Raw genomic sequence first — 22,268 nt, 5'->3', positions numbered from 1 at the left:
AAAGAAAGAAAGAAAGAAAGAAAGAAAGAAAGAAAGAAAGAAAGAAAAGAAAAGAAAGAAAGAGAAATGATGGATCAAATTTCCAGGAACTTGTGTTACTGAATGAATGCATAAGGAAATGCAGAGTAACAAGAAACAAGCAAAATATACAGTTCCTTGGTTGTTGTATGTAAAAGCGAAAACGAAAAATTCAGGAGAATGCTGGGCCAACCTTGGATTTTGGCCAGACTGAACTACAGTCTCTAGCCACAGGGCCCCTACCAACAGGTAAAAGTTAAAGGGAAAAGAAATTGTTGTGGTGGATCCTGACAGTGAGCCAAGCTTGAATCTTGGCCCAGTGGAACTCAAGCCTCTAGCCTCAGGGGCCCTACCAAAGGAACACATTGGGACAAATCTTGTCACAAGGCCAAACTTGGATTCCAGCCGGCCTGAGTTACAGCTGGTAGCCAGAATTGCTTCCAAAGGGAAAAATTGGCCTGGTGCGGTTCCTCACACCTGTAATCCCGGCACTTCAGAAGGCCGAGGTGGACAGATCACAAGGTCAAGAGATCGAGACCATCCTGGCCAACATGGTGAAACCCTGTCTCTACTAACAATACAAAAATTAGCTGGGCGTGGTGGTGCATGCCTGTAGTCCCAGCTACTCAGGAGGCTGAGGCAGGAGAATCACTGGAACCAGGGAGGCAGAGGTTACAGTGAGCCAAGATTGAGCCACTGCACTCCAGCCTGGTGACAGAACAAGGGTCCACCTCAAAAAAAAAAAAAGGAAAAAATTATGCAAAAACAAAAAATAGCAAAGAAAGTTGGAACGATTTGTATGAACATGGATAAAACAAAGGGGAAAGGAAATGAGAAGAGTGTGGAAATACTCATCCCATCAGTACATGAATTCTCAAACTGTTATTGAGAAATGGGATGAGTGGTTGGGCACGGTGGCTCATGCATGTAATCCCAGCACTTTAGGAGGCCAAGGCGGGTGGATTATCTGAAGTCAGGAGTTCAAGACCAGCCTGGCCCATATAGTGAAACCACGTCTTTATAAAAATACAAAATGTAGCTGGGCGCAGTGGTGCACGCCTGTGATCCCAGCTCCTCAGGAGGCTGAGGCGGGAGAATCACTTGAACCCAGCAGGCAGAGGTTGCAACGAGGCGAGATCGCTCCACTGCACTTCAGTCTAGGTGACAGAGTGAGACTCCTTCTCAAAAAAAAAAAAAAAAAAAGAAGAAGAAGAAACTAAACAAGATGAACAGGCTGGTCACAGTGACTCACTCCTGTAATCCCAGCACTTTGCAGAGCCGAGGCAAGAGGATCACTTGAGTCTGCAAGGCAGAGGTGGCAATAAAGCGAGATTGCACCACTGCAATCCAGCCTGGGTGACAGAGCAAGACTCCTTCTCAGAAAAAATTAAAAAAAAAAAATGGGATGAATAGGCTGGTTACGGTGACTCACTCCTGTAATCCCAGCACTTTGCAGGGCCGAGGCAGGAAGGAGGATCACTTGAGCCCAGGAGTTTGAGGCCACCCTGGCAACCCAGTGAGACCTCATTTCTACAAAAAATAAGAATTAAAAACTTAGCCATGTGTGGTGAGCACCTGTAGTCCCAGCTACTCAGTAGGCTGAGGTGGGAGGATCACTTGAGCCCAGTAGTTTGTGGATATAGTGAGTTGTGATTGTACCAATGCATTCCAGCCTGGGCGTCAGAGCAAGACTCTTCCTCAAAAAAAGAAAAAAAAGAACTGATGAGAGGGTTTGGGTCTCTTGGCCTGACCTCCAGTAGAGGACTCAAAGACATATGCACATGAGTGAATAAAATAATCAGAGGTAGAGAAGTGATATTTCTGGGACTCCTTGACACAGGAGTGCCATGCACTATCGTTCCAAGACCTGCTGATGAAGTTCTAAGGGGCTACTGTAAAGTTGGGAGGATATAAGAGTGCAAAAGACTCATAAGACTAAGGTAGGCCGGGCGCGGTGGCTCAAGCGTGTGATCCCAGCACTTTGGGAGACGGGTGGTCTCCCACCCGTGATCCGAGACGGGTGGATCACGAGGTCAGGAGATCAAGACCATCCTGGCTAACACGGTGAAACCCCGTCTCTACTTAAAAAATACAAAAAAACTAGCCAGGTGAGGTGGCGGGCGTCTGTAGTCCCAGCTACTTGGGAGGCTGAGGCAGGAGAATGGCGTAAACCCAGGAGGCGGAGCTTGCAGTGAGCTGAGATCTGGCCACTGCACTCCAGCCTGGGTGACAGAGTGAGACTCTGTCTCAAAAGAAAAAAATAAAAAAGAAAAGAAAAGACTAAGGTGAAAATTTGGATGGAAATTGGTATGTTTGAAAAGGTTTTGGCCGGGCGCGGTGGCTCAAGCCTGTAATCCCAGCACTTTGGGAGGCCGAGACGGGCGGATCACGAGGTCAGGAGATCGAGACCATCCTGGCTAACACGGTGAAACCCCGTCTCTACTAAAAATACAAAAAACTAGCCGGGCGAGGTGGCGGGCGCCTGTAGTCCCAGCTACTCCGGAGGCTGAGGCAGGAGAATGGCGTAAAACCCGGGAGGCGGAGCTTGCAGTGAGCTGAGATCCGGCCACTGCACTCCAGCCCAGGAGACACAGCAAGACTCCGTCTCAAAAAAAAAAAAAAAAAAAAAAAAAGAAAAGGTTTTATGTGAGACAGTTGTGTCCCCTTTACCTGAATGTATTATGGGGATGGATACTGTGTCTGACTGGGGAATGCTTCCCCTACCTAGTATGGTAAAACAGAAGGCGTATACATCTATCCTTCTGCCCATATTGATTGGACACATCTGTGAATGGGCTGGGGGTCAGTAGGTCCAGGCTGGGTTTGGTTCTGTTTCAAGTTACAGATCTAGCTGAGCTAGGCTTCTCCCTGAGGTTTGTACTAAGATACCGCTGCCTGTTTACTTTGGAGGTCAGGCCAGGATTGCAACAGCTAAGCCAGAAGACGCTCTTACCTAGCAAAAGCAGGTATACTAGAGGGCAAGTGAAAACAGACAAGTGCTCTTAAGACCTTGGCTCAGAACGGATATTCCTTATTCTGTTGGCCAATTAAAGTCAGATGACTGAACCTAAAGTTAAACGTGGGCTGGGCACGGTGGCTCATGCCTGTAATCCCAGCACTTTGGGAGGCCAAGGCAGGATGATCACCTGAGGTAAGGAGTTCGAGACCGGCCTGGTTAACATGGCAAAACCCCGTCTCAACCAAAAACACAAAAATTGATGGCCAGGAGCGGTGGCTCATGCCTGCAATCCCAGTACTTTGGGAGGCCAAGGAGGGCGGATCACCAGGTCAGGAGATGGAGACCATTCTGGCTAACATGGTGAAACCCCATCTCTACTAAAAATACAAAAAATTAACCAGGCATGGTGGCGGGTGCCTGTAGTCCCAACCACTGGGGAGCCTGAGGCAGAAGAATGGCGTGAACCCAGGAGGCGGAGCTTGCACTGAGCCAAGGTCGTGCCACTGCTCTCCAGCCTGGGTGACAGAGCAAGACTCTGTCTCAAAAAAAAAAGTTAAAGTGAAACTTATCCCACTCCTTTAGTAAAGCTTACCCCTCTCCTTTAATAGAAGGAACTGCAAAGACCACTTAGCAAAAAGCATGGAATTGGGGATGGGATGAGGAGGTAAAGAATTTGAGCCATACATACATTCAATTTTCCTGGATAAAGCCAAACTGCTTTCATTTTTTAAATTATTATTATTATTATTATTTTTTGAGACAGGATCTTGCTCTGTCGCTCAGGCTGCAGTGCAGTACCTCAATCATAGCTCAAGGGATCCTGCCCTCAGCCTCTTGAATAGCTGGCATCACAGGCACACATCACCGTGCCCAGCTAACTAAAAAAAAAAAATCTGTAGAGACGTGGATCCCACTCGGTTGCCAGGGCTGGTCTCAAACTCCTGGGCTCAAGCGATTCGCCTGCTTTGGCCTCACAAAGTGCTAGGATTATAGTCATGAGCTACTGTGCCCAGCCCAAACTGCTTTCTGTTTTTGAGACGGAGTTTCCTCTGTCAACCAGGCTGGAGTGCAATGGTGTGATCTCGGTTCACTGCAACCTCTGCTTCCTGGGTTCAAGTGATTCTCCTGCCTCAGCCTCCTGAGTAGCTGGAACTACAAACGTGTACCACCACGCCTGGCTAATTTTGTATTTTTAGTAGTTATGGGGTTTTGCCATGTTGGCCAGGCTGGTCTCAAACTCCTGCCTCCCCAAGTGCTGGGATTAGAGGCGTGAGCCACGGCATCTGTCCCAGCCCAAACTGCTTTCTAAAGTAATGATACATAAAGAGAACTGGGAAAGGTAAAATAATAATAACAACAATAATAATAACAAAGTAGCGACACAATGTTATACTCTTGCTAGCAGTAAAGATAGCTCCCATTGCTTCTCATTCTCGCCCATAGTTGATATGTACAGATATTTAAAGTTTTGCCAATTAGGAGGCCTAAGTAACAACAAAAAAAAATAAATAAATTTGATTACATCAAAAATTTTTTTTTTTTAAGATGGAATTTCACTCTTGTTGCCCAGGCTGGGGTGCAATGGCACGATCTTGGCTTGCTGCAACTTCTGCCTCCCGGGTACAAGTGATTCTCCTGTCTCAGCCTCTCGAGTAGCTGGAATTACAGGCATGTGCCAACATGCCTGACTAATTTTGTATTTTTAGTAGAGATGGGGTTTCTCCATGTTGATCAGGCTAGTCTCCAACTCCTGACCTCAGGTGATCGCGCCCACCTTGGGCTCCCAAACTGATAGAATTACAGGAGTGAGCCACTGCTCCTGGCCCACACTTTTTTTTTTTTTTTTTTGAGACAGAGTCTTGCGCTGTTGCCCAGGCAGGAGTACAATGTCACGATTTTGGCTCCCTGCAACCTCTGCCTCCTGGGTTCAAGCAATTCTCATGCATAAGCCTCCCAAGAAGGTGGGATTACAGGCACATGCCAGCCACCACGCCCAACTAATTTTTGTAGTTTTAGTAGAGACGGGGTTTCACTATGTTGGACAGGCTGGTCTCGAACTCCTGGCCTCAAGCAATCCATCTGCCTCGGCCACCCAAAGTGCTGGAAATCGCAGGTGTGAGCCCCTGCACCTGGCCCCCATCCACGTTTTGACTAAAATTAAAGGGTGAGATATTGTGCCGGGTGTGGAGGTCTGCAACTGTAATACCAGCTACTTGAGAGGCTGAGGCAGGAGAATCACTTGGGCACATGTGTTTGAGGCCAGCCTGGGAAACATAGTGAGACCCCCGTCTCTGAAAAAAAAGAGAGAGAGAGAGAGAAAATAAAGAAAAAGAGAGAGTGAGGGCCAGGTGTGGCTCATGCCTGTAATCCCAGCACTTTGGGAGGCTGAGGTGGGCAGATCACCAGAGGTCAGGCGTTCAAGAGCAGCCTGGCCAACATGGTAAAACCCCATCTCTATGAGAAATACAAAAATTAGCCTGGTGTGGTGGCGGATACCTGTAGTCCCAGCTGCTCCGGAGAACAATTGTTTCAACCTGGGAGGTGGAGGTTGCAGTGAGTCGATGTCATGTCACTGCACTCCAGCCTGGGTGACAGAGGGAGGCTCTGTCTCAAAGAAAAAAAGAGAAAGAAAGAAAAAGAGAAAGAGAGAGAAAAAGAAAGACAAAGAAAGAAAGAAAAAGAGAGAGAAAGAATGAAATAAAGAAAAGAAGAAAGAGGGAAAGGAAGAAAGGAGGGAGGGAAACAATGAAAGAAGGAAGGAAGGAAGGAAAGAAGGAAGGAAGGAAGGAAGGAAAGAAGGAAGGAATTGTTAAAGATGAGGAAAAATTGGATCCCTTAGACACTACTGTTGGGAATATAAAATGGTGATGCAGCCACTTTGGGTGTTTTGCTGTTGTTTTGTTTTGAGATGGAGTCTTGCTCTGTCGCCCAGGCTGGAGTGCAGTGGTGCGATTTCTGCTCACTGCAACCTCTGCCTCCCGGGTTCAAGCAATTCTCCTGCCTCAGCCTCCCAAGTAGCTGGGATTACAGGCACAAGCCAGCATGCCCAGCTAATTTTTGTATTTTTTTTTTTTTTAGTAAAGACAGAGTTTCACCATGTTGGCCAGGCTGTTCCCGAACTCCTGACCTTGTGATGCACCTGCCTCGGCCTCCTGAAGTGCTGGGATTACAGGTGTGAGCCACTGCGCCTGGCTTTGCTTTCTTTCTTTTTTTTTTTTTTTGGAGACTAAGTCTTACTCTGTCACCCAAGCTGGAGTGCAGTGGCACCATCTCAGCTCACTGCAACCTCTGCCTCCTGGATTCAAGCAATTCTCCTGCCTCAGCCTCCCGAGTAGCTGCGACTACAGGTGCCCGCCACAACGCTCGGCTAATTTTTTACATTTTTAGTAGAGATGGGGTTTTACCATGTTAGCCGGGATGGTCTCGATCTCCTGACCTCGTGATCCGCCCTCCTCAGCCTCCCAAAGTGCTGGGATTACAGGCATGAGCCACTGCACCTGGCCAGGATATTTCAGTTTTATATCTTTTCCTTTCGAGATAGGGTCTCCTTCTGTTGCCTAAGCTAGAGTGCAGTGGAGTGACCTTAGCTCACTGCAACCTCGACCTACTGGCTCAAGTGATCCTCCTGCCTCAGCATTCTGAGTGGCTGGGATCACAGGCACGTGCCACTACACCTGACTAAATTTTAAATTTTTTGTAGGGATGGGGTCTCCCTATGTTGCCTAGGCTGGTCTTGAACTCCTGGCTCAAGTGATCCTTCTACCTCAGCCTCCTAAAGTGCTGGGATTACAGGCATGAGCCACTGCACTGGGCCCTCCCTGTGTTCTTCACCACCTCCTCTTCCCTTCCATGGCCACCACCAAATCTATCTTCTTTCTTTCTGTAGAATGGCCTATTCTGGAAATTTCATATAAATTGAGTAATATAATATGTGGTCTTTTATGATTAGCTTCTTTTACTTTTTTTCTTCTGCTTATTTTTTTGAGACGTATTGCCAGTCTGTCCAGGCTGGAATGCAATGGGACGATCTCGGCTCACTGCGACTTCCGCCTCCCGGGTTCAAGCCATTCTCCCGCCTCAGCTTCCCAAAGTGCTGGGATGACAGGCTCGAGCCACAGCGCCTGGCCCATTTCCTCGTTTAAAAAAATGGAATTTAGCCAGGCGCAGTGGCTCACGCCTGTCATTCCAGCACTTTGGGAGGCCTAGGCGGGCGGATCACCTGAAATCGGGAGTCTGAGACCAGCGTGGCTAACATGGTGAAATCCTGTTTCTACTAAAAATACAAAAAATTAGCCGGGTGTGCAGCTGGGCTTGGTGTCGCGCGCCTCTAATACCAGCTACTCGGGAGGCTGAGGCAGGCGAATAGCTTGAACCCGGGTGGCAGAGATTGCGGTGACCTGAGATCGCGCCATTGCACTCCAGCCTGGGGGACAAGGGCAAAACTCCGTCTCAATAAATAGATAGATAGGTAGATAGATAGATAGATAGATAGATAGATAGATAGATAGATAAATTGAATGTAATCCCTGAAATGTATCCCAACGCAGAAGTCAACCCTATCAAGCACCACAGCCTAGAGCAATACAGAAAGGGCAGTTAAATTCAGTTACCTGCATTTGAAGGCAGGTCAAGGTCGCTGGGTTCCAGGTATATCCTGGGTCACAGCAAAGAATATTAAGGATGATGAGCAAACTAAGTAGGAATGACAGGGTTCTGCAGCTGCCCACGCCTGCGCAGTGAAGGGGACTCGCCGGGGAGCCAGCGCGTCCCAGGCCCAGCTTTTTTGCAGGGTCTCCAGTTCCGCGCCCCCTCCCTTCCGCGTCCCCCACCCCCACGCGCCTCCGTGCGCCAGTCCGAGCCTCATGCGGCGCCTGGGCCATAGGGAGGTGGGTGGTCGCAGCTGCAGTGCCAAGTCTGGGGCTGGCTGGCTGGCTCGGTGCTCGCTGGGGGTAGGGCGGCGAACTGGAGGAAGAAGGTGGACGTTGGTGAGAACCGCAGTTTCAGCCACGCCAGTGCAGCGAAGGCCCCGATCAAAAAGACAGATTTGTTGCTAGGTGATTCATCGGTGCCATTCTTTGCCATTCTTTGTGTATCTCCAACTCATGATGAGAGAGGACGGCATGATGAAGGCCCACAGCGCAGAGCCGGAGCCGGAGCCCGAGCAGGAGCCGGAGCGAGCCGCACGAGCCTCATCTGCAGCTTGACTGAAACAGCATCTTGCAGCTCTGAAGCTCCAGGCCCAGAGGCGCTCCCTCCACCTTTTCCTTGTCTCACTTGCCCAACGCTCTCGGCAGGCGACACCCTGGCCCAAACTCAACCATCTGGGGCCACTTGGGACCTTGGCCAAGTTTCTGCAACAAACACTTTTTTTTTTTTTTTTTTTTTTTTTTTTGAGACGGAGTCTTGCTCTGTCGCCCGAGCTGGAGTGCAGTGGCCAGATCTCAGCTCACTGCAAGCTCCGCCTCCCGGGTTTACGCCATTCTCCTGCCTCAGCCTCCGGAGTAGCTGGGACTACAGGCGCCCGCCACCTCGCCCGGCTAGTTTTTTGTATTTTTAGTAGAGACGGGGTTTCACCGTGTTAGCCAGGATGGTCTCGATCTCCTGACCTCGTGATCCGCCCGTCTCAGCCTCCCAAAGTGCTGGGATTACAGGCTTGAGCCACCGCGCCCGGCCTAACAAACACTTGATTTAAAAAAAAAAAAAAAAAGAGGGTGAGGGGGTGGGGGACAAGTTTTGACTTGAATTTTCTCTAAAAGCCCAGGTGGCTTTGGGAGGTGTGGAAGGGGGAAATCCCCTCAACCAAAACCCAACTATTATCTACCCAGCCATCTCACACTTATTGTGCTAGTTATCAATTTACTGTCAGCTCCGAATTCATCCCTCAATACCTGCGTTTAAATGGATGGAATTCCTTTAAGCATTTCCTTTTCAGAATACTAAGAACAATGCTTTCTCAGTAGATGGTGCTGGAAGGATACTCCAGGATGAAGGGGGATTCTCTTGCTGGTTCCAGTGGCTGCACCTTAGGTCAGCAGTATAGATGAGAGGAAATTTGGTGGTGACCTGCCCCAGCCACGCCCTGGCCTGGTGGTCACTTTCCACAGGGATGCCATACTCCAGGCCTCCTACCCCTCTGGTGCCTTGACTCCCTCTGCACATCTGCATATCTGGTCACCAGCTATGTGTTCCCTGCTTGCAAAGGGACTGCATACCTGCACTGGCCCAGGCAAACCACCAAACTTCTCTGCTCTCCCATGGACTGCAACTCTACATTCTCCAGTAGGGTATGCACCTCAGTTTTGAGGAAATGACCGTGGCCTTCCAAGTATGTCCTTTCTTGGATAATCTCCTTCAGCTCTAGGAAAATGAATTTTGTCTTATACCTTTTATTTTTTTTTTAAGGAGTTTTGTTCTTATTGCACAGGCTGGAGTGCAATGGTACCATCTTGGCTCACTGCAACCTCCACCTCCCCAGGTCAAGCGGTTCTCCTGCCTCAGCTGGGATTACAGGCGCCTACCACTATGCCCAGCCATTTTTTCTTCATATTTTTAAGAGGTGGGGTTTCAGCATATTGGCCAGACTGGTCTCGAGCTGCTGACCTCAGGCGATCCACCCACCTCAGCCTCCCAAAGTGCTGGGATTACACCCGTGACCCACCGATAGGACCCAGACTGATACACTTGATAAACATCACTTAGGGCTGGGTATGGTGGCTCACGCCTGTAATCCCAGAACACTGGGAGGCTGAGGCGGACAGATCACAGACAGATCACATGAGGCCAGAAGTTCAAGACCAGCCTAGTCAACATAGTGAAACCCCGTCTTTACTAAAAGTACAAAAATTAGCTGGGCGTGGTGGTCTACACCTGTAGTCTCAGCTACTTGGGAGACTAAGCCAAGAGAATCGCTTGAACCTGGGAGGCAGAGGTTCCAGTGAGCTGAGATCACGCCATTGCACTCCATCCTGGATAACAAGAGCAAAGCTCCTTCTCAAAAAAAAAAGAAGAAAAAAAAATGCATATAACGAGATGTGAAATTGGAGAGGCAAGGCTTTTAGGTAGGTAGGGCAGTTTTGAAAAAAACTAGTTATCAGTGGGAAACAAAACAAATAATTTATCAAGTATGAAAAGCAATGCACGAAAGCTTTTTCATTTAATCTACAAAATAAACACATACGGCTATTCTCTTACGTATGAGACTCTCTAAGAACAGAGTCTCATATGAGTATAAGGGTCTCATACAAGTCACAACAGGCACTGAGTAGCCAAATCAGGATTTAAAGCTGATTGTGGTCACAGGAAGGACAAAAGTAATAAGCCCATAATTTCATGTACATTCAGAATTTTTATTTTAAAACAAAGCATCAGAGTAACATTAGTAATAGAAAATCCATATGGAAATATACACAATCTTCTCAGTGAGAAAGGGGACCCTGCCTTACTGCCGACCTACTGTTTGAGGAGCCAGAAGTTGACATGAAATTGCAAGGTCACCTTTTCAAGCTAAACCCCACTCCATAGCTGTGTCGTTTTCTTTTCTTTTTTTTTTTTTTTTTTTTTTGAGACGGGGTCTTGCACTGTGGCCTGGGCTAGGGTGCAATGACGTGATCTGCAACCTCTGTGTCCCGGGTTCACGTGATTCTCCTGCCTCAGCCTCCCGAGTAGCTGGGATTACAGGTGCCCGCCACCATGCCCCGTTAATTTTTGCATTTTTAGTAGAGACAGGGTTTCACTATGTTGGCCAGATTGGTCTCGAATCCCTGACTGCCCGCGTCGGCCTCCCAAAGTGCTGGGATTACAGGCGAGAGCCACCGCACCCGGCCTCAGCTATGTGTGTTTATATTCAAAGGCTCCACAGGAACAGTGAGAACTGAGAACCAAAATACTGTCACTGGCAAGGGTTTGGCTAACGGTTCTGAGATGTGTAAGCACCAAGAAGGGAAAGGGAGATTGAGCAACATATGAAAAAGGGGCTGTGGGAACAAACACAGAGAAAATAAGTCAACAATAACATACTTGCACCCAGAGCAAAGTGACAGTGCACATACATTCATCCTCTCAAGTGTGGCTACACTGCACATTGACTCATACTATCTCAAACGTGGTTTATTGGAAAGATTCAAGTCCCCTAAGGGCACCCGGCATCGGACCACAGTGACATGGTAACAGACATACGCAAGCGTGCCGTAACCCTAAAGCAACAACACACTTTAGATAATAATCGCTCAGAAAAAAATCCTCTCCCAGAGCTGAGGTTACACATTCCAAGTTTGCTATAAACATTCTTTGGGGAATTCCTTTAAAAGTATGAGTTAAAATAAAACAGAAAATCAACACCTAAAATCTACTAAAGAACAAAGTGGAGAAATAATGAATCTCTACCAAGAACCAATTATTTTTGGTTTCTCATTTGGATGGCTCCCACAAGATAGGTGGCAGATTACTTCAAAAGTCATGAGACTACTACAAGAAGAAGGAGTTATTTCATCCAGTGAGGGGAACAGGCTTTCTAGAAATCACTTTCCCTTCCCTCAACTCCATCCAAAATTAGAACCCATCAACCGTCATTAACTACAATGCCCATATTAGTTAATAATCCTAGACTTCAAGTACTACTACATGTAAACTATTATCTTAAAAAAAAATTCCAAAGGAAATCAGTAGCTTTATTATATAAGTATATGACTTTTATGAAAAATTAAACTTCAAGAGTTTCCATCTGAAGGACAAAAATTGTTAAGAGGTAACATACAGCCCTCAGGCACCACATCATTTACCCTCCAATAATGAACTACATTTCTCCCTAAATTCTTCTTATTGCACCTGAACCTCTCCAGCATCAAATCTTTTACTCTATAACCTCTCTTTAAACACCTCCCTCTAATCTCAATTTCCTTCTGTTTTTATTATTTGGTAAAATTATGCTTAAAAAAATAAATATTTCCACCATGGCACATATATACCTATGTAACAAACCTGCACATTCTGCACATGTATCCTGGAACTTAATGTAAAAAAAAAAAATTATGTAATTAAACCAGAGGATAAAATAAATAAAACTCAAGTTTACTTGCCGTGTAAAGCTGTGTGGAAGTGAGGAAGGTACTCTTACATAAACCCCCTCTGCCTTCCACACTCATATGTCTATCTGCTTTCTGTTAAGTCTGAGGTTGGGGGAACCGCACCTTACTTTTCCTCTCCTATATCCCCTAATGTGGCAATATTAGAACCCAAGGGAGGAAAAGCTGGCAAAGATGTCATATGCCAAGTGGCCAATCCCTCCTGAAATGAAGGTAGGTTCACTTGGTCTCTCCTAAGCAGAAGAGAATGTCCAGGAAATAAAATATTTAAAAAGCCATTGAAAAATCCAACAAACCCCAGCCTTGGGATGCTCATGGAGTGCGTGGGATGAGAAAGGAATCAAGTAGCAGCATTCAGAAGCAGTCCTGGGTTCATCCTGATGAGGTCCCTTCCTTGTTCAGGGAGAGATGGCTTTCCCATGCTGGGAGGGAGGTGGAAGGGGGCATGACTTAGACATTGGTGGTGGTCTCCTTAGGAGGCTGGATGCTGTTCATCTCCATGACGCCGTCCTTCCCAGATCTATCTGCACCGTGTGCCTGCCCTTCAAAGGCCCGTGTGATATCCTCAAAAGTCCTGCCACGGGTCTCAGGGACTTTGAAGAAGGTAAAGGCCAAGAAGGTAATGAGGAACCCAGTGAAGATAATAAAAACGTAGGCTCCTAAATAGTGCTAGTGAAAGGACACAAAAAAGGAAGGTTGATATAAAAATCTGGTCATTGACAAACTCAATTTCCTTCACATTCGTATTTCCAGTGGGCTTCAAGCTATAACCCTTCCATATTTAATGGAAACCGGTTTCTTCAGCGATTCACTGAAGATCCTATTGCTAACTTACTATAGTTCTCTGTAGTTTTCTTTTTGTCATTCCTTTTCATTACAGTTAGATGCTTCCAAATGTCTACTGAGTATTTTTGGACTTTTGAGTATTATTTTTAAAATCTGTGTTTCTGGGCCAAGTGCGGCGGCTCACGCCTATAATCCTAGCACTTTGGGAGGTCAAGGTGGGAGGATCACCGGAACCCAGCAGTTTGTGACCAGCCTGGGCAACATAACAAGACTCTATCTCTTTTTACAATTTTTTTTTTTTTTTTTTTTTTTTTTTAAATGGGGTCTCGCTCTGTCACCCAGGCTAGAGAGCAGAAGCATGATCACAGCTCACAATGAACTCTACCTCCTGGGTTCAAGTGATTCTCTTGCCTCAGTCTCCTGAGTAGCTAGGCCTACAGGTGTGTGCTACAATGCCTGGCTTTTTTTTTCTTTTTTTGAGACAGAGTTTCTCTTGTTGCCCAGACTAGAGTGCAATGGCATGATCTTGCTCACTGGGATTACAGTGAGCCATGACACAAGGCCTAATTTTTGTATTTATTGTAGGAACAGGGTTTCACCATGATAGTCAGGCTGGTCCCCAACTCCTGACCTCAAGTTATCCACCCACCTTGGCCTCTCAAAGTGCTGGGATTACAGGCTTGAGCCATTGCGTCCAGCCACAATTTAAAACTTATGAATTGTTTTTTTCTGAAATTTTCCACTTAGTATTTTTAGACTGCAGGTAACTGAAACTGCAGATGAGGAGGGACTACCGTATTATTTATTTGTTTATTTATTGAGGGATGGAGTGTTGCTCCCGTCAAGCAGGCTGGAGTGCAGTAGCGTGATCTCGGCTCGCTGCAACCTCCACCTCCCAGGTTTAAGCGATTCTCCTTCCTCAGTCTCCCAAATAGCTGGAATTACAGGCATGTGCCACCATGTCCAGCTAATTTTTGAATTTTTAGTAGAGACGGGAGTTTCACCATGTTGGCCAGGCTGATCTCGAACTCCTGACCTCAGGTGATCCGTCTGCCTCAGCCTCTCAAAGTGCTAGGATTACAGGCGTGAGCCACAATGTCAGGCCCAGACTACTCTATTATTAAGGAGTATCTTCAACATGTCAGCTTACATAGACTGGTTTTAAGATAAGGTGAGTTTACTTACAGCAGCAGAGGGGAAGAGCAATCCGACTAGGAAGTTGGAGGTCCAGTTGGAGCAGCCGGCCACTGCCATCGCAGCTGGGCGGGGGCCCTGGCTGAAGAGTTCGGCCACAATAAACCAGGGAATGGGGCCTGGTCCAATTTCAAAGAAGGCTACAAAGACCAGGATAGCCCCAATACAGACAAAGCTCATGCCATTATAGTTATCCTGTAAGAGAAAGGAACAGAGAAAATACAGTTTAAAGACAGTGTAACCTAGGATCTAGGTTCCCAGAGGCAATTAACGGCAAGATTCTCCTGTCCCTGATGCACATTACAAAGAGTGGCTGTGGAATCAATAGGCTTGGATTTATTTTTATTATGTTTAGAGACAGGGTCTTACTGTGCTGCCCAGGCTGGAGTGCAGTGGCGCTAAAACACCTCGCTGCATCATCGATCTCCGGGGCTTAAGCAATCCTCCCACCTCAGCCTCTCAAATCGCTTGGACTTGAAGCATGTGCCACCATACCTGGCTAATTAAAAAATGTTTTTTGGCCAGGCGCTGTGGCTCACACCAAGGCAGGTGGATTATTTGAGGTCAAGAGTTGGAGACCAGCCTGGCTAATATGGTGAAACCCTGTCTCTACTAAAAAGTACAAAAATTAGCTGGGCATGGTGGCGCATTCCTGTAATCCCAGCTTCCTGGGACGCTGAGGCACAGGAAATGCTTAAGCCCAGGAGGCGGAGGTTGCAGTGAGCTGAGATCGTGCCACTGCACATCAGCCTGTTGACACAGTGAAACCTTGTCACAAAAAAAAAAAAAAACAAATTTTTGTTTTTTTATACAGATAGTTTCTTGCCATGTTGCCTAGGCTGGTCTTGATCTTCTGGGCTCAAGCAATCCTCTAACCTTGGCCTTCCAAAGTTGCAGATGACCGGCATGAACCATTGCACTCAGCCAGGCTTGGAATTTTTTTCTTTTTTTGAGAGGGAGTTTTGCTCTTGTTGCCCAGGCCAGAGTGCAATGGCGCCATCTCGATTCACCGCAACCTCTGCCTCCTGGGTTCAAGTGATTCTCCTGCCTCAGCCTCCCGGGTAGCTGGCATTAGAGGCATGCACCACCACTCCCGGCTAATTTTGTATTTTTAGTAGAGAAGGGGTTTCTCCATCTCCATGTTAGTCAGGCTGTTCTTGAACTCCCAACCTCAGGTGATCCGCCCACCTCAGCCTCCCAAAGTCCTGGGATTACAGGCGTGAGCTACTGCGTCCGGCCGAGGCTTAGATTTTTGAATCCCATCTATGTGATCTCATGTATGTCACTTTGTATTGAGACCATGTCATCATCTATTAAGTGTGATTATCTTGATATTATTTTAAGAATTAAATTAGATAATTTATTTTATAAGCTATAAGAATGTTCTATAGGCTGGGCGCGGTGGCTCAAGCCTGTAATCCCAGCACTTTGGGAGGCCGAGATGGGCGGATCACGAGGTCAGGAGATCAAGACCACCCCGGCTAACACGGTGGAACCCCGTCTCTACTAAAAAATACAAAAAACTAGCCGGGCGAGGTGGCGGCGCCTGTAGTCCCAGCTACCCGGGAGGCTGAGGCAGGAGAATGGCGTGAACCCGGGAGGCGGAGCTTGCAGTGAGCTGAGATCCGGCCACAGCACTCCAGCCTGGGCGACAGAGCGAGACTCCGTCTCCAAAAAAAAAAGAATGTTCTATAAATGTAAGGATTCTAACAGTTTACCTCCAGTTCTCTGAAGACCCACGTTTCTTAAAAACTCTGGGCATCCTGCTTCTCTCCTCTGACTTTATTGACAAACTGCAACCTTAACAACCCACCCCTTGTGTCACAGAAGTCAACTGTAACCTCTCCTCCTTTCCCCCTCCCTCGCTTTTCTTCACTCAAAGGGCACTCACCTTTAATAACAAAGAAACAGTCATGAGCGTGGAACAAACAGCCATCCCTCCAAGGCCTATCATATGCAGAGTCCTTCTTCCTGCCCTTTCCACCAGAAATAGCTGGAAGAAGAATGTGACATGAAACTTCAGTTTTCCTTTCCATGAATGAAAAGTGTCTGAGCTACTTGAAATCTGCCTCACCAACAGCAGGACACTTGTTACGGATACACCTCCTGTGATTTATGATTTTATATACATACATATTGTGTTCCGTTCCCAGGTCCTGGCTCAAAATCCCCCTAGCCCTTGGTAGAGTCTTTTGTCATAATGTTGGGATGCTGCAGGCCTCAGAAAATAGAATTCTTCTCTGACTTTCTCCTGCCCTCCCACTTGGCAGGACACTAGCCTGACTGAGTCATAAAACCCTCATTTCAGAGGGGGTCCTGCCCCACCCCCTAGAGGAAGAAACGCTATTATTTTGGAAGGCCAAAATAATCCAAACAGACAGGCCTGGCTGGGTTCAGATCATTCCCTTTTTGTCCAATCACATTTCAAAACAGTTGTCCATGCTTCAATCATGGAGAATCAATTAAGTCTGCATAAAAGGCCCAAAAGGCAGGGTGTGGGGAGCTTGCAGATATCTGAACCCGTGGAAGCTGACAGGAAGGTCAGCAACAAATCATCTATGCGCTAGGAGTGCACCCCAACTCCACGGAGACAGAGGCTCCCACGCTCAGGGTCCCTCCAGACCTCGCCCTATGAATCAATTTGGTTGTTTATTTCTGTGCTTTAAAATATCCTTTAAAATCAAACTAGGAGGCCGGGCGCGGTGGCTCAAGCCTGTAATCCCAGCACTTTGGGAGGCCGAGACGGGCGGATCATGAGGTCAGGAGATCGAGACCATCCTGGCTAACACGGTGAAACCCCGTCTCTACTAAAAATACAAAAAACTAGCCGGGCGAGGTGGCGGGCGCCTGTAGTCCCAGCTACTCCGGAGGCTGAGGCAGGAGAATGGCGTAAAACCCGGGAGGCGGAGCTTGCAGTGAGCTGAGATCCGGCCACTGCACTCCAGCCCAGGAGACACAGCAAGACTCCGTCTCAAAAAAATAAAAAAAAATCAAACTAGGAAACGTTTTCCCTGAGTTCTGTGAGCCACTGTAGCCAATTAATCCAACCCGAAGAGGGCGTGGTGGGAATCCCAATCTACAGCTGGTGGGTCAGAAACACAGGTAAACAACCTGGAGCCTGTGATGGGCATCAGGAGTGGGGGGCAGTCTTGGGAACTGTGCCCCCAACCTGCGAGATCTGATGCTATCTCCAGGTAAATCATGTCAGAATTAAATCGCAGGACACATAGATGGTGTCCACTACAGAAATGATGGCCTACTTAATGGGGAAAAATCCTCACACATTCTGGGGGTCACAGACATCTTCTATTGATTATTGTTTCTTTAGTTTAAAAACAGTGGAATCACAGAGTTGAGAGTTTTTCCAAACAACTCTCCTCCAATTCCAAGTTTAAAGCGTACTATATAGTTAGTCCCTTCTATACTTCCTCCTTTCCCATCCATCCACATTTGCTTGAAGAGTGAAGACTACATCCAACATTAAATGTATCTTTTTCCCAAAGGAAAATTAAGCAACAGAAAGGTAACTAAATGATAGTAGGGTCATGCAATCCATCTTTGAACATCTGTAGCAAGGATTCTTTTCCCCCCGCAAAATTATCAAACCATCCAACTTACAGAAACGACAGTGAAGATGGTATTAACCACACCCGCGCCGATGGTGGCATAGATGGGCTCTTGAACACCTGCATCCTTAAAGATTCCTGTTGAGTAGTAGAACACCTAGTAGAAAAGAAAACGTGCAACTTTGATACAATTCTGCATACCAGTTACACAGAACCCTCAAAAATAAACTTAAAAGTCCCAGGGTGTAAGATGTCCTTTTTCTAGGGTTTTTGTTCAATACTCATATCCCTTCTGCAAATGAATTATCTTCTGTATCTTATCTCTTTTTTCTGAGAGGGAGTCTCGAACTGTCACCCAGACAGGGATGCAGTGGCATGATCTCGGCTCACTGTTACTTCCACCTCCCAGATGAAAGCGATTCTCCTGCCTCAGCCTCCTGAGTAGCTGGACTACAGGTGCCTGCAACCACTCCCAGCTAATTTTTGTAGTTTAAGTAGAGACAGGTTTTTGCCATGTTGACCAGGCTGGTCTCAAACTCCTGTCCTCAAGCGACCTGCTGGCCTTGGCCTCCCAAAGTGCTGGGATTACAGGCATGAGCCACCACACCTGGCCCTCCTTTCTCTTTCTAAATGTTCTTAATTCTAGCTACTCATTTCCATTGTTTCTTCTAAAAATGCTTATTCCCACTGTTACATTTGGTCTTGCTTATGTCCACTTCACTAACTTATATGAAGGTGTAAGTCCTACTGACTGGTTTCTTTTTAATAAGTTGAGACAGCAACTCACTGTTACCCACAGGCTGGTCCCAAACTCTTGGTCTTAAGTGATCCTCCTGCCTTTTAGCCTCCCAAGTTGCTGGAATTACAGGCATGTGCCATCAGGCCCAGCTAAATGCTTTTTTAATTGGCTCTTCCTCAAACCCTCAAAACATTAATAGGCACATAGATGTCTCAATTTGATAGTGAACTAGTTGAATAACCTTATCCCGCTCATTGAATAAGCAAGGATTGGGCTATATTTCCTAGGCCTAGGCCCTTTTGAAGTGTTTTATGAAATACCAGCTATTATTGTAATTTAATATATATTAAATATATTATGTTGTTTGCTAGGCACTGTGCTAAAATGTAAGGTTGCTACAACTACCATAGTTAAGAGATATTAAAATATTGGACTCAGACCTCAAGTTAACAAGAGAACATTATCTAGGTTACCCAGGTTCGCTTCAGTTTATTTCACCCAGAGTATTTGCCTCCATAGCAATATTTATTAGTCTTTTTGATGAATATGGACCTCTACATTGGGATTTACTTTCTCAAGAAGCAACTCTTTAAATCCCTAGTACATAAGATATAAACTATATTTATATTTTCTAAAATAAGATTAAAACTGTTTTGTGAAACTGAGATTTGTAGAGTCATTATTGAAAACCCTGCTGCTCTAGGGCTAATTAAGACGTTAAAAAATCTCAACATCTTATATGATGACATCAAGCTTGTGGGGAAAGATATTAGGCTAGCACAAAAGTAATTACTTGAGCAGTTTAAACAAGCAATAAATAGGTATGCCAACTCTCTTCCTTTTTTTTTTTTTGAGACAGTCTCACTCTGTCCCCCGGGCTGGAGTGCAGTGGCCGGATCTCAGCTCACTGCAAGCTCCGCCCCCCGGGTTTATGCCATTCTCCTGCCTCAGCCTCCCGAGTAGCTGGGACTACAGGCGCCCGCCACCTCGCCCGGCTAGTTTTTTGTATTTTTAGTAGAGACGGGGTTTCACCATGTTAGCCAGGATGGTCTCGATCTCCTGACCTTGTGATCCGCCCGTCTCAGCCTCCCAAAGTGCTGGGATTACAGGCTTGAGCCACCGCGCCCGGCTCTTCCTTAACATAATGTCTACATGTCAAAAACCTAATGTAGGCCGGGCGCGGTGGCTCACGCCTGTAATCCCAGCACTTTGGGAGGCCGAGGCGGGCGGATCACAAGGTCAGGAGATCGAGACCACAGTGAAACCCCGTCTCTACTAAAAAATACAAAAAATTAGCCGGGCGCAGTGGTGGGCGCCTGTAGTCCCAGCTACTCAGGAGGCTGAGGCAGGAGAATGGCGGGAACCCGGGAGGCGGAGCTTGCAGTGAGCTGAGATCCGGCCACTGCACTCCAGCCTGGGCCACAGAGCGAGACTCCGTCTCAAAAAAAAAAAAAAAAAAAAAAAAAAAAAAAAAAAAAAAAAAAAAAAACCTAATGTACATGTACACATCTCAATAAAACTTCTTATAGTAAAATGACTTTGCGATCTAGTGTCACCAAGCAAGATAAGCTAACCCCTATGTCATCTCACTTAAATAGTTGACTCTGCTAGGTAAACATGATACAATGCAACCTGTTACCCATTTGCCCATAAGGGAAATTAGAAGTCATCGTTTGCGCAAAAAAATAGATTGGAAAAGCGATTTCCAAGCCTCCTGTGCATCCAATTTTTTTTTACAGACAATTTTCAGGCCTCTTACACAGAGATTCTCAAATTTAGCTGACTCAGGAATCCCAACCCCCAGAAGTCTGGTGCAACCAGCTTTTGGGTGAGATTATACCTGGAGCAAAATCTACTCATTGACTAAATTGGGAGCCAGCTTCATCCAACAATAATTAACGTACATGCTGGGCATGGTGGCTCCCATCTGTAAGGCCAGCACTTTAGGAGGCCGAGGTGGGCGGATCACCTGAGGTCAGGAGTTTGAGACCAGCCTGGCCAACATGGTGATATCCCGTCTCTACTAAAAATACAAAAAAAATTAGCTAGGTGTGGTGGTGTGCGCCTGTAATCCCAGCTACTAGGGAGGCTGAGGCAGGAGAATCGCTTGAACCTGGGAGGCGGAGCTTACAGTGAGCTGAGACTGTGCCACTGTACTACAGCCTGGGTGACAGAGTGAGACTCAAAAAAAAAGAAAAAGAATGCACACACCGTACTCTGAAGTGGCAGGAGCCTGTCCCTCAGAGTGCTCATTAATCATTTGTAATTTCCCACAGGTGATCTTTTCCTGATCCTGTTTTGCAGGGCCAGAACTGTGGTGAGGCAGCTAGGGAGTTGCCTCAGGTGCGTTCTTTTATTCGTTCTTTTTTTAAACAGGCACAGAACTAATGCAAATTACATTCTTTAAAGAGGTGCTCGGCAGGGCGCGCAGTGGCTCAAGCCTGTAATCCCAGCACTTTGGGAGGCCGAGACGGGCGGATCACAAGGTCAGGAGATCGAGACCATCCTGGCTAACACGGTGAAACCCCGTCTCTACTAAAAAATACAAAAAACTAGCCGGGCGAGGTGGCGGGCGCCTGTAGTCCCAGCTACTCCGGAGGCTGAGGCAGGAGAATGGCGTAAACCCGGGAGGCGGAGCTTGCAGTGAGCTGAGATCCGGCCACCGCACTCCAGCCTGGGCGACAGAGCCAGACTCCGTCTCAAAAAAAAAAAAAAAAAAGAGGTGCTCATTCTCAGGGCCACGCTTGCCCGTAGCTGCCTCACCTGCTGAGTCTCAGCTCTGCTGCTCTGGAAGGTCTCCGGAGCACATTTTTCTCCAGCAATGCGTGTGGCCTACATTATCATTTCCAAATGAGGAATTTGAAACTGGGATTCAATCACCAATCACCTAGGAGGCTTTTTCTAACTACTGTGTATTTCCTCCCAAGTTTTTTTTTTTTTTTTTTAAAGACAGGGTCATACTATATTGCCCAGGCTTGACTCCTGAGCCTAAGTGATATTCCCACCTCAGCCTTCAAGAGTAGTAGCTGGGATTACAGGCATGAGCAGCCACCACACCTGGCTCCTCATAGATTCTGACAAAACAGGCTCTAACCCCTCCCAAGAAGCACTGCCACTTCAAATACAAATATCCTGGTGTGCTAGCTAAGAAAAAAGTTCAAGAACCAACTTACTGTTTTGAGCATCAAAACGCTCTATTACATGCAAAATGCTTTGTTACAAAATAACTTAATCCCATTGATCAAAGACTATCTGAAAATCCTTAGGGGATGGATCAGTATTTTAAAAGGTGGGACAAGGGTGCTCTTAATATCCATATTGTCTAGAAGGCACAGGAATACTCTCTTCCTACAATCCAGTCAAACGCAGGAAGCCGATATTTGCATGGAATACAAGGGCCATCTGCCAAATGCTAGCTTCCGTTTTGCTGCCCTCTTTAAACTATCATGCTCACTATTCTTGTTGTAAAAACATACACTGGTAAAGTCAGTTCACTCTGAAGTTGCCAGTGTCCTTCCAGGGTCTTTTTTAACCTATTTCAGAGACAGAGTCTCACTCTGTCTCCCAGGCTGGAATGCAGTGACATAATTATAGCTCACTGCAGCCTGAAACTCCTGAGCTCCAGTGATCCTTTTACCTCAGTCTCCTGAGTAGCTGGGACTACAGGCACACCGCCCAGCATTTTAAGTGAAATACTGTAAGACATGTTTGACCCTAAAGTATCATACTCACAGCATTGATGCCAGAGAGCTGCTGAGAGAGCTGGAGCACAATGGAAATGATGATGGGCTGTCGGTAGCTGGACACTCTAAAGAGCTCCAGCACGGTGACTTGCTTTTCTTGTGACATCCTTGCACTCTCATCTTTCATCTCCTGGATGTCTTGGGATACATCCTGGGTGCCCCACAACCGCTGGAGGACTGGTG

General features: G+C 46.7%; 1 protein-coding gene across 2 annotated transcripts in view; it reads right to left on the bottom strand.

The window, feature by feature from the left end:
- Positions 1-10,302: 10,302 nt before the first annotated feature.
- LOC111526589 (solute carrier family 2, facilitated glucose transporter member 3) overlaps positions 10,303-22,268 on the bottom strand; it is a 14,792-nt gene continuing 2,826 nt past the window's right edge. Inside the window, exons 1-5 of one of the 2 annotated variants that reach the window (XM_026455796.1) lie at positions 22,075-22,262; positions 17,656-17,760; positions 15,929-16,030; positions 14,029-14,232; positions 10,303-12,726 (exon numbers count right to left, since the gene is read on the bottom strand). In XM_026455796.1, the coding sequence (XP_026311581.1) occupies positions 12,508-12,726; positions 14,029-14,232; positions 15,929-16,030; positions 17,656-17,760; positions 22,075-22,212 (768 nt within the window). In that variant the 5' untranslated portion in view covers positions 22,213-22,262 and the 3' untranslated portion in view covers positions 10,303-12,507. Of the gene's footprint in view, positions 12,727-14,028; positions 14,233-15,928; positions 16,031-17,655; positions 17,761-22,074; positions 22,263-22,268 lie in introns of those variants that run through there. The other variant, XM_023192339.3, reaches the window with a different exon arrangement.

This window comes from Piliocolobus tephrosceles, chromosome 10 (genome assembly GCF_002776525.5).
Source record: "Piliocolobus tephrosceles isolate RC106 chromosome 10, ASM277652v3, whole genome shotgun sequence".
Classification (NCBI taxonomy): domain Eukaryota; kingdom Metazoa; phylum Chordata; class Mammalia; order Primates; family Cercopithecidae; genus Piliocolobus; species Piliocolobus tephrosceles.
Note: the sequence above shows the minus strand (reverse complement) of the source record. Positions and strands in the feature narration are given on the sequence as shown.